This window comes from Pygoscelis adeliae, unplaced genomic scaffold, assembly GCF_000699105.1.
Source record: "Pygoscelis adeliae isolate BGI_AS28 unplaced genomic scaffold, ASM69910v1 Scaffold45, whole genome shotgun sequence".
Taxonomy (NCBI): domain Eukaryota; kingdom Metazoa; phylum Chordata; class Aves; order Sphenisciformes; family Spheniscidae; genus Pygoscelis; species Pygoscelis adeliae.
Window position 1 is genome coordinate 3,299,185 of NW_008825114.1, and position 12,417 is coordinate 3,311,601.

The 12,417-nt window shown below is 39.7% G+C and overlaps 1 protein-coding gene across 1 annotated transcript in view; it reads right to left on the reverse strand.

The window, feature by feature from the left end:
* The window catches only part of MPDZ (multiple PDZ domain protein), an 88,124-nt gene extending 78,648 nt beyond the window's left edge, over positions 1–9,476 (reverse strand). The window contains exons 1-3 of the mRNA XM_009328157.1: positions 9,433–9,476; positions 8,743–8,909; positions 688–909 (exon numbers count right to left, since the gene is read on the reverse strand). Coding sequence (XP_009326432.1) covers positions 688–909; positions 8,743–8,909; positions 9,433–9,448 — 405 coding nt within the window. The 5' untranslated portion in view covers positions 9,449–9,476. The remainder of the gene's footprint in view (positions 1–687; positions 910–8,742; positions 8,910–9,432) is intronic.
* Positions 9,477–12,417: the final 2,941 nt, after the last annotated feature.

The following is a 12,417-nucleotide window of genomic DNA, read 5'->3' on the forward strand; positions in this document are numbered from 1 at the left end:
TAGTAGTGACTAAACTAGAATATATGTATCTATAAAATTTTAGAGGGTACAGGCCAAATCTCAAGCAGAACTACAAAAGACGACAAATTTCAGAAAGAGGGAAAAGTAGGACTGTGCAAAAGGCTCTCCAGGAGAACAGCAGGAGACTTCCCCTATCTGGCTCTACTACAGGTTAATCAGAAAAATGCTAGAATATTTGCCTGGCCATTCTCAGCTCCAGCCACGGAAAGGACTCATAATACACCATTTCTGCCTACCACGGGAAAGCGGTAAGATTACAGAACAATGCATAGCAAGGCCAAAAAGGAATTTTCCATCTTATTTCCAAGCAAGTCACAGAACTAGCTTTCATTAGTTACGCATACAAGAGCATGCTCTGACAAAGCATCTCTCTCACCCACAGAGTGGCAGTCCTACAATGAGCGTGGAAAGATGACATGCTGACCTGTGAGAGGCACACTGCCCAGCTAAGGACAATAACTCAGCAGTGACAATGTCAAGGCTACTTTTCCAACTGTTTTCTCATTTACCAATTGTTCCTCAAATTAAAAGGTTATTTTTGTTTTATATAGCAAGTGAGCTCTGGTTTGCTGAACAACTCAATTGCTTTCAAATAAACATACATGTATTTTAATATTCCAGATAATCAGTGATCCGCATTTTGTGGTTACCAAACAACATGCTTACCTGGGACATATTTCTGATCAGCTGCTCAAAGTCATCACTAGAGGACTTTCCATTAATCTGAGGAGTAATGGGTCTCACCGATGCTTCTAGCACATTAGCTGGACTGCCATTCTGCTGAGCCAACAAATATGACTCATTATGTGGCAAGGACCCCACGTTCACACCATGATGGAGAAGCTGGGGGAATTCACCAGTGGAATGTATGGAAGGTGTAATATTTACCTGTAAAAGATTGATGGCAACACAGATTTATAGACAAAGCAGAAACCTCCTCCTTATCCAAGAGCACCATGATAGGCCAACTGCTTGTTAAAAATGTTTGAAAACCCAACTTGCAATTTTAAAAAGACATTTTAAAAAGCAAAATTATCTTTAATATTTATCATCAATGTAAAGTTGTGAATTATCAGTATAAAACATGAAAGAACCTGATAAAAATAATCTAAAATTATTTTCCATACTTTGCCTAAAATTCTTTTGTTCATATCAGCATAGCAGCTTGAAGTACTCCAACACAATGGTAGAGGTAAACAGTATGAACAAGCTTTTCCTACAGTACCAGTATTTTTAAAAACAAATTTATCAATTATTTTATAAAAAAAAAAAAAAAAAAAGTATGTGCATTTTTGATGAAAAAAGGAAGAAACCTCACCAGCTACATAGGGAACAAATTGCACTGGTCAGGGTTTCTGCATCACTATGCACTATGGCGGCCATTGTGACTCTCTCATGAGCTAGAATTAAATACAAAATTACTGAACAAGTCTAAAATCACCAGGCTGATCTGAAAACCACAGTCATCCCTTTACATAGGCAGCCTTGACAATACACTTCTCTTAGAGCAGAAAAGAAAATAAGAAAATTCTCCGCTTTGCCCAGCCATATTAAATTACCTATTTTCAAGCACATTTCTGCTGACCAATCTAATGACTGGCTGGTGGTGGTAGAACGCTCAGGTGAAGCAGGAGCCCTCATTTGGCTGATGTCCCACTTGCCTGTTGACTGTCAACAGGCACTGTTTTACTCCACATCAATCTGTTTCATACTTGCCTGGCACACTAACCCACAATTTAAGATCACAATATTGCAGCCTCAAATACTTTTCATAGTTTCACAGTGAAAATTTTCTAGCATTCTGCACCACAATACAAAAGACTGGGATTCCCCTTCCTTGAAGCCTTATTTTTAAACTTCAAGTATCATTCAAAACTGTAACTGTATTCTAAAATGTCTACTGCACCATCTCAACTGTTTAAGCATGCTACTTCCACTAGGTTTATCATATCATTCTCCCAACAGTCCAGTCGTTAAAAGGTCAGTATTGTTCTCCATCACGTAATTCCCTCTCATCTGGGTGCTTTAGGAAAATATAATGGAACAAACATCATTTGTTGAACACCTTATGTGCCTGGGAAGACCCTCAAGTTACAGAAAAAAATACCAGAAGACAGCACTGGAAAGAAAAGTCCTCAACAGCACTTAACCGGCTCTGCCATAAGAAACTGGAAAGAGGAAACCGGGATGTTTGGAACTCAGTGATTTCCATCACATGGTGATTACGTTCTGTTGCCTATATCTGTGAGGAATCTCTTGAGTGATGCTTACAATGTGCACACATGCACTTTCTTCAATCACATACAGTCATTTCAGCACGCCTGTAAGGCACAGGTGGACAAGCCTTGTTTCATAGTTCATTACACGTAACACCACCCAGAGACATAATCAAATTCTGCCCTTCAATGAATGCAAGATTTCCCCTCACATTATATGCATGGATTTGAAACTAATATCTATGCCATACTGCATTTCTTATCTGCCTGAGTCCATGTAACAGGTTAATTCACTTCCACCTTCCCAATGTCACTCACTTCAATGTATAAAAGTATATCACTGAACTTGGTCAATTAATGTGCTTCATTTCTTGTTCTCTTCCACCTTCAAATCTTCTTATACATCCTGCTGTCATGTTCCTTCCCGCAAAAAACTGTCATGGGTCAAATTATTATTTGTTAGAATATCTAACACCACTGTAATCAGCCAGTCTTGCACTGCTTCTATTTAAAAACATTTTCACATTTCCACAGCAAGATAAAGCCGCCTAAGAGTATATGAGATGCAAACCCAAACAACTACTCATGTGTACTCACAGGCTATAGTATATGGGTCTGATATCACAAATGTTAGTGAGTCATGGATACATGTTCATCTTCTAAATTACAGTGCTCATTCTAGAAAATAGCACTGAACTGCCCTAATAAATAAAAGTTTATTGAGTATGACACATTGCCCTTACAATGAATTATATTATATGCCTTCTCTGAATCTAAAATACTTGTTGTACCACTCAGTATCCCATACAGCACAACCTTCAGTATGCAAAGGAGCTCTGTGCTCATCCTGTACTATGTTCTATATATGTTCTGCTAGTACTGTGTAACAAAGGATTGCTTTAGGCAGCTCATTTCACTGTTCGTAATGTTCAAATGGCAGGCTAGCCATGATGGGCACATTAACTTCCACCTGAACATGTGCCCAGTATCACCATTTTCTTCTCTAGGTAAGTTTGAAGGAGTTCTTCAATTAAGATATGACAGTCTCCTTAAGGATTTATGTTTTTCTCTCTGGTAGAAAACTCACACATTGCCATGCTAAAATAGAAGTAGCACCAGGCTGATTCATATTTTAGTTTTACATTGTATGCTTTTATAGACCAAACCCTGTTCAAACCGGCAATATAGTGCCGACCTTCTCAGTCTGACATTTCATCCCTTCTGCATACTTGTATGAGCTGGAACATCACTGCAACCATATAGGAATTGACTGACCTCTCCCATTCCTCCTGCCTTCCAAACCAGAAGATGGAAGTTGTTCATGTTTTCCTAAAACATTTTCCATAACTAAGTATTAACTCAATTATTCTGAAGACACTGGATGGTTTTTATTTGCATGATGGTTGAAATACCACTGAAAAGAAGTGCTGCATCTATATATAGCAGGAAAAGACAAAAATAACCCTCCAATCCACACCAGTTTAACTAGAACTTTAAAAAGCTTCACCTCAAATCTTCAGTACAACCGTGATTACAGCACAGCTACAATGCAGTATCAAACAACACCTCTTCAATAGCAATTGATAGCAACACCTTATTTTCATCACACCTTTTTTAAAGAAACACAGCTATACGTTCAATGGGGGATGTGCTTAACATGGGAAGCCTACCTCACATAAAGCGGCTTCTGACTTGTGAAACTCCAAGAAAAAAACAAAACTCTACGAAAAAATGTCAAACTGTTAACAGGATAAAATTTTGTGTATGTGTGTGTGCAAAAAACTTAGATTTCGGAATGTTTTCTCTCCCATAACACACACTTACACTTTAAAACATTTCTGTTTCATAATGACATTTATAATGATCCTAAAGGTAGAAGTTCAGAATCCCCAGACAAATTACAAGCAAAAACGTGACGACGACTCTCTTCCCTGTCCCCCCCCCCCCACAAATACAGGCTTATAGCATGTAAAAAGTTGAGAACAACTGGTTTATATTCTTGCTAACTGCAGAAGTGTAGGTTATTCCAGGGGGAGCAATAAACCACAAGTGGAAATTTTAGAAAGATGATGCTCTTGTGGTTGCATGAAATATTTTTCATAACATATATAAATTGCACTACTTTGCAGTAATAAAATCACCGTAATTCCATCAAGAAGTACCTTTATAGCACTGTGATTGTGTAAGTACCGTATGAAAGAATATTGATTTTTGTTTTATAATTTGGCTTATACTAGTTTTCCTTGATTGGCTTTCTCCTTACTGTATATAACATCTGCAATGCGGACATAATTGGGCATAAGACAAAAAGAAAAATTCACAAATACCACTGAGTATGATAAAACCTACATAACAGTCACACAGATAGACACTAAATGCAATCAAATAGTGCTTACATGCAGTGCTCAAAATATTTTTTTTAACAAAAAAGGTGCTATCCAAGCCATGTCAGTAGTGCATCAACATTTAAAGTAATGTAATTGGCATTGCTAGGTCTCAACTTGGTCAGGAACGAATTCTCGGTGTTTCTGCACTCCAGTCATTGAGCCCCGGCCCTTGGAGACCCCAAGAAGCAGAGGACAGTACTTCAGCTGACTGCCAGGTGTCCCGAGTAGCAAAAAAGTCTGCTGCAACAGTGACCGCACTGGAAGCGACGAAGCGCAAGCCAGCCGCCGTGCGAGCCCTGCAGGGAGGCGGGCAGCGAGGAGAGCACTCTCAGGCACCCTGCCCTGCCAGGCGCTCCCCACGCCGCAGCAAAAGCCCCCAGGCTCCCCCCAGGCTCCCCGAGAATAGGCACTGGCACTGGCACCAGCACTGCTCCAGCACCGCCCTGCTGGCTGCTCCTTTACGTCTCCACCCTCGGGGCGGGTGAAGCAGATTCCAAATTAGCATTTCTTATAAGCATTTCATTTCAGAACATGGAGCAAATGGCATTGTTGCAGAAAGGGGTTCCGGACAGGAACTAAAGGTGTCCCTTAGTTGTACAAACCACAGAGTTAAGTGAGTTTTCACAGGCAATATGAAAAGACACAGTTTCTCCATTTCTTCCCTAAATCGACTCTAGTGCTGACACCCAGCCATCCCATGCAACCCAGTGTGTGCTGCGCTGCGGGAGGGACTCTTCCCCACTACTGCATTGTGAACGAAAACCTACGGTCAAACTCACAAGCAAAAAAAATCTGAGGAATGCAGCCCAGCCAAGGGAAGGGTATTTTGTTCTGGCAGAGCCCTGAGTGGAGTGGAGGCAGGAGGAGGAGGGGAGGAGGAGGTGGACAAGGGAGAGGCAAAAAGGAAAGGAAGAGAAGCAGGAAAGGACGGCCAGCACAGTCTGAGTATTTTCTTTAAAATATTTTTCAAAGAAAAGAAAATATTGTTGAAAAGTTCAAAACATCACAATCTCTATTTTTCTTTTCTATCACTCCCTTATCTTCAAACAACGAGACTGCTCTTCAGCATGAGAAAATAAGCATTCACTGAAGAACAAGGATATGAAGAGGCAAAAAAAAACTGGGTTCCTTGAGTGCTCCTCAACTCAAGTGACTAATAAATCAGGACAGTGATTCTCAAAAAAACATCCCTTTGCTGTCCCTAGACCTTTCCCACTGCAGTTCTTAGCTTCGCAATAACAGATTTGCAGTGCAAACAAATCCTGTTTGCCTGTTTAAGAAAAAAAAAATTTAAAGCACCTACCAATAAGCACCAGAGCATCAGATTTGATGACTTTAGCATCATGCCTCACCAACATCCAGATGAAGCAACATACCATTCAGTCCACACCACTGCATGTAACACAAATGCAAACTCAAGAGGCTCGTGTAAAGCACACACCAACAATGAAGGGGATCAATTTCCAATTAACACACAGAAGCTTTAAGGAAATGGGACACCAAATCTGAAACACCTCCATGCATGCAGAAACACACACTTTTTCAGATCTTCTTTTGGTGCTTAAAAGATCATTTATCTGTAGGAAAAGAAAGAAAAGGAAGTCTACTATTTTAGACTATAAAAAATGGTAGTAACTCTCACTGGAATGCAAGGAGTATTTGTCTGCTAAAACTGTATATTTGCATCCTGTTTTTTGCTAGGAAAACATGACAGATGTTTACATGATTTGCCAGCTCATTTTCCAGACTCACTGCACAAACAGAAGATGGGGCTCTCACTATCATCTCTCTGTCTTCCAGACACAGTGCCTCAAGACAGAACACATCCTACCCTCAAATTTATTGAGGCCAATACAGGCCTACAAGGAGGTCTCACTTAGTGACCTACTTCTGCTGGGATGCTTGCAAAGAATCAGTTTGACTTAGAAAGTAAATTGCCATTATTGCTTCTCTGCTCCCATCCTCTCTTTCAACCTATACTTTCCTAAAAGATGGCCTTCTCCTGAGAATTTTACAATAGTCTTGTAGCTCTTTAAAAACTCATAAACTAATTAAAAACACAGAAGCTGTTTAACAGACCGTCACTTACACTTCACCTTGAGAAGAAACAGACCCCCGTTCAACTTTCAGTGCAGCTCATTGTGAAACATCAAAAAAATTTAGCCATCCTAGTCTCGAGTGGGTAGAGACTGCAACACCTAGCCACTGCACAGCTCAGCACGACTTGTCATGCTGTTTCAAACATAGCTCTGACTCCAAGTGCTTGGGAAACAACTTGTCTCCTTCCTCAGTCTGGCATGGCTTGGCCAAAAAGCCCTGGTCGCTATTCACATGCCTTGCAGTTTTCACCAACCTGTAGTTTAAGAGTTTTGAGAGCACAGTGCCTTCCCAACCATAAAAAGAAAACTAAAATGTGACCTTGAACAAAACTGAGCCTTTGAAAATGCAAGAAATATATTTTTAACATGACTGCCTATTTCATGATTTTATTCTTTGTCCTGTTTCAATATGCTTTATAAACATTTAAATAAAGCAAAGAAGAGACAGACAATCTCATGTTATATTGTAGGGAAGAAATTATTCTATAGAGAAATCACAGGATACTTTCTGAAGAGCTGACCCAAATCTAAGAATGGCCAGAAACATACATTTGCATGTGCAAGTGTTCATATAAGCACATATCAAGAAGGGAATTCACATCCAAGCAGCTCCTCTGTCAGCTAGACTGGATATGTACCATGCAACATGCACAGGCCACTAAAGTTACCGCACAGATAAACCAGCAGGGTTAGGGCAGCAGGTAAAATTATTATTTGCTTTTTAAAAAATACACATCTGAAATTGCCCATCTGTAGTACCAGCTGCTTCATTTTACTAATTTAGGTGGCTGTATTTAAAAAGAGAAGCATCCTTTAACTTCACCGCTAATGTCTGGAAGTGAAAGTTTAATTTGCCTTTTCACCAAATTCTCATTAATGCTTCAGGCATACTTTCATTTCTCACTACACGTTCCCAGAGTCATCACCACATAATTCACATCATTTCTGAATGTCACTGTTAAATTCTCCTTTTCAAATAGCAGAGCAAAGAAACTCTCAGAACAGCTTTTTTTCCTAGATTTTTTTAAATCACTCCAATGTCATCAAGTCTCTATATACCAAACATGCAAAACCTGAAAACATGGTCACGTAGACACCATTCTAACTTATTTCTTGTCTGTGCAAAATAGCATCAAGATGATCCAGAAGAGGCAATAAAGGGCCAGATTGTGCTCTTCTGCCACACAGTTGAAGTAGCGTCAAGACCGTGAGGACTCCTCACCAGCTCAATCCGACCAGAGACCAGATGCAGCTCCACGCTGACAATAAGGTCAGTGTGCGGGGGCTGCATCCTCCCACTTCGGCATTTCTGCGTAACAGAGCACAGAGCTGCCCATCTTGTAGGAGTCAACAGGAACAACTATTTGCAAAGACAGATATGCAGTTTAGTCCTAATTCAGTTACTGAACTACTTTTTATATTTTTCAAGTTCTTATTCTGCTGTAAGGAAATTAAATTATAGTATTAAATAATCAAGTCAATATAGCCGAGTTGCTGCCCCTTTTCTCATCCTCACCAAAGACATGCAGAAAAGTAGTACTTTTACTTAAAACCCTGAGCAAGGAAAAAGGAGGTAGGAGCTCTTGCTTCTCTTTGATCTTTTATTCCTACAAAAAAAAAAAAGTCGCATCCTTCCGAAGTCAACATTCCACAGCTTCCCTTATATATTCTCATTTTAGCAGGGTAAGACACAAGAGAGCAATAGAAGGCTCCTAGAAAAAAACTCCTAAGACCTCATACAAAACATGTTCCTTTTTAAAGGACAGAGACAGAAAGCCTTATGTTAACTCCCCACCCAGTATCACCATTTCCCTACCATGCACATCGTAAGTAACAAGCATATACATAAAAAACACATATACAAACAAAGCCCAGAAAATGTCCACCTCAGTTCCTGAAGCTTTGGATCAGACGTTTAATTTAGGCTATTTGATTTCACTAGTCAAGATACAGAGACATACACATTTTTGCACCTTCTTAGCAATTTTTCTCTTGCACCTGGGAGGCTGCTTTTCCTACCTGATCTCTCAGTTGTTGAACAGAAGTCTGAAGGTTGAGAATTTGGTTAAAGAGAGGACTCTGCAGCACTGATTTTAGTAAGCTCAGTTTCTCCTCGTTTGCAATGTCACCTCGATCCCGAAGTTTTGCCTGCAAGCGCTCCATGGCCTGGAGGGCCCGATGTGTATCTGTAGCGGTAATCATTCCTAGTCAGGAGCAGTTTATAAACAGCCACATACAAGCAGGTAACAGGTTTAAATGTATCCCTCTCTACTGCTTAAACTACAGAGGACTTGAATGGTTCAGTTCTGAACGAAAATCCCAGCCCAAACATGTCTAATGAATCAGGAAGTCAGAGGCTGAGCACAAACCACAAGCCAACGAAAATTACATTTTTGTCCATCAAGAACTGCGTTACAAAAGTGAGAGTCCTCATTAACATTTGTCTTTCTCATATGAACTTTTTTAATTCTAGTAAACATTAAAACAATGAAATCAAGACAACATGCTAAAAATTAAATACACTAAACAAATGATGGTACACCTTTTGTTTTTAAATACAAAATACAAAAACCCAAATACATCATATTTCTAAGCACAGTAGATATGTTTTACAAAATCTCTCTCAGCAGTATACACCAATGTCCTAAATCTATCATGCACACTTGATTTGGCCACAAAAACATAGTGATACAAATAAAAAAAGATTACCAATTGTTTCCAACATGTCTCTTGCTTCTCAGCTTCTATTCCAATAATGGTAAGAGGCAGCAAATACAGTATTTCCCTGAAAAATAACAGAAAGGGAAAAGGATCACATTTATAGAAGCACTAAGGTCTGAAGGAAAAGAAAAAAGCTTGACTTCTGAAAACAAGAAACAGCCCCACAAAATAACAATCCACAAAAACCGTATCTCCTTGGATAATTTAAATAACCTCAGAGGTGACCATATTCTGAGTCACTTTGGAGGTTAATACCTGCCTGAAAATTGCTTTTAGGAATATCCTTTGTAATATTTTTGCATTTCCGTATCTAAGCTGCTGTCTGCATACTGTTACACATGTCCTGCATTGCTTTAATCCGAAGCTATGAGTCATAGCTGTCACTGATACTTTACAGAGTTTCATCGCTTTCCTTTTCAGTGATTCATAAAAAACATTCCCTGCGGGATCAGTTTTCAAGCTCTATGTTGACAATTTCAGGTGCATGAGCCATAGCAAATTTTTTGAAGTCATCTTTTAAAAAGAAAAGTCACATAAGTCACAAAGTCTTCATGCTACACAGGCTTGCAGGATTCTCACACTACAGCCGCCATTGTTAACGCCTATTGGAACTGAGACTCAGATCTGGATGACGGCTGGGTTTTCACCAGCATGGGATTCCAGGCAGGAAATTCTACACTGGGAGGAAGAAATTCTGAAATTGCTTTAATTTTTTTTGTTGCTTTTTGGGGTTTGGGTTTTTTTTACCAACAGTGTGTCTGCAATTGCTCAGAAATTTGTAGTGACAGAGTATATTTGATGGAGAGGGATAGCTGAGGAGAAGCGAGTTCAAATACCATTGCAGGTATATGAACTGAGCTGTGCATTTTATCGTCTTACCTTCCACAACGGTGCCTTTGTTTTATTGATAATAGGAAAGCACTTCAGTATAGCATCCCAACTTGAATCTGGTGAGCTTATCAATATGCAGAGAGCTCTGATCTCTAAGCACTCAGGAAAAATGAGGTTTTTCTTGAAACTTTGGAGAAAAATAGGGAAAGGAATGGTGTTGACAGATCTCTGGGTAAGACAGCCTAACTAAAATTCAACAGGACCATTCATTAGCTATAGAACCTGAGCAGGACAAGCATGAATCAATCCTCACAATAAAAGCAAGAAAACAGCTGTTAACATAGGTTCACTTAGAAGGAACACAAGCTAGGATGAACATTTTGACAAGCCTACATTATCTGCAGTTTGTGCAGAAAACCCAACTCAAGTGGATTTAAAATGGTTTCAAGTTCCATCACCAAGACTTCCCTAGTTTCGATACGCCTGAGGTTTCATATCAGTTTATTTTATTGCATTTGAATTTGCCAATACATTGGTACAGAATCACTGATCATCCTTTCTAGGACAAGGTACCACTTACGGACAGACATTCAAATCCTTTGAATCTGACTTTGTCAAAGTAACCTTATTCCATGATCCAAATTATGCATATCAGTAATAAATAAAAACAAGCCTTTATGAATTTGTTTTCTCACTTGGCAATGCAAGTCCCAGCATATGATTACCAGATCTGAAAACCAAACCAAATCTCTTGTGTTTTCACCTTATCGCTCTACAAAAACAAGACAAAAAACATGTCTATGTTACACGAGAAGGACTGTATGAGATTATTTAAACATTATGAAGGAAGCTGGCTTCCCCAAACCTTAACCACTCATAGCTTTTCCTTCTAGATTAACAAACTACTATCACGTCTTCTATTCAGAGCCCCTATTTACAAATAGAGGCATTTATGTCATGTTCACAGGTGTTTTTCTCAGTGGCAATGCCAACCAAAGCAGTTCTTTCCTGTTTCACTGTTCCAGTTCTTCCTCTACAGCTACTTTTGGGGCTGTGTTGTGGATGCAACCAGAAAACTGTGCAAAAAAAAAAAAAGACGTATTTTTCAGTAATTTCAGTGCCATGATCCTGTTTATCACAGTAGTATATGCACAAGCACATAGCATCGTATGTTCAACACTCATCTTCTGAGGAAACTAAACAGGAAAAATACAGGGTTATTGTTCTTCTGCTTTAGCTCCCTGAGAACCTCAAGAAGAGATGCAGCTGTAAAAAGTCCATATCTTTTGGAGTAGCTAGGTATTGCTTTATAGTGTGATTCAACTTGCCTAAAATGCCTAAAATCTCACTCTTGGTGTGCTGTGAAAGGCATGTTTTACAAGTGACAGAATGGACAAGGTCACCACTGTGTTTGTGCAATCCCAGAGGTACAAACTCTGATGATTTATAATGGAAGCTTTCTGAAAGCAGACACAAGTCCTAAACATACTCTGTAGATGGAGATGATCCTATCTAATTTGCAATGAAAAGATGTCCTTAGCTCTGCTAAGACACTCATGATATATTTTCTATTTACCTTACGCTTTAAAGGTAGGAATACTGCTCCAGAGCTATCTTAGCGTCAGCAAATCCATTTTTAACTCTCAGTTTAATTCTGCTTATTTTGTGTTTATATTAGCGGGGAATCCCTCCTCAGGTGACCAGCTTAATGCTTTTGTCGATTGAGGCACTAAGCGGGAGCAAGACCAAAACTGCCATCCGGATGTTTTCCTTCAGGACGCTTCCTCTGACGCAGAAGCAATGCATTGAGGCACACCAGCATTTCTACATGTCGCAGTCCAAGATGACCCCTGTTCACTCTGCCTGCACTCCGAAATGGCGAAAAGCCACGTGACTGTGCTCCTGCTGTGCCACATCCATGCTAACAAGTGGGATCTGTCAGCACCAGCTTAGTGGCACATTAACATAGCCAAAGTACAGGGGAAGCAAGCACACATCTGTCCAAAATGCACCACAGAGATATACCCATAACCACCGCCACCCACTATAGGTGCAACTCCTGACCTTTAAACCAGCTTGCTTCTAGGTATTTTAACAATAATGTGCTGGGCAGAAGGATGGAGGCATGCATGATTATTTGTT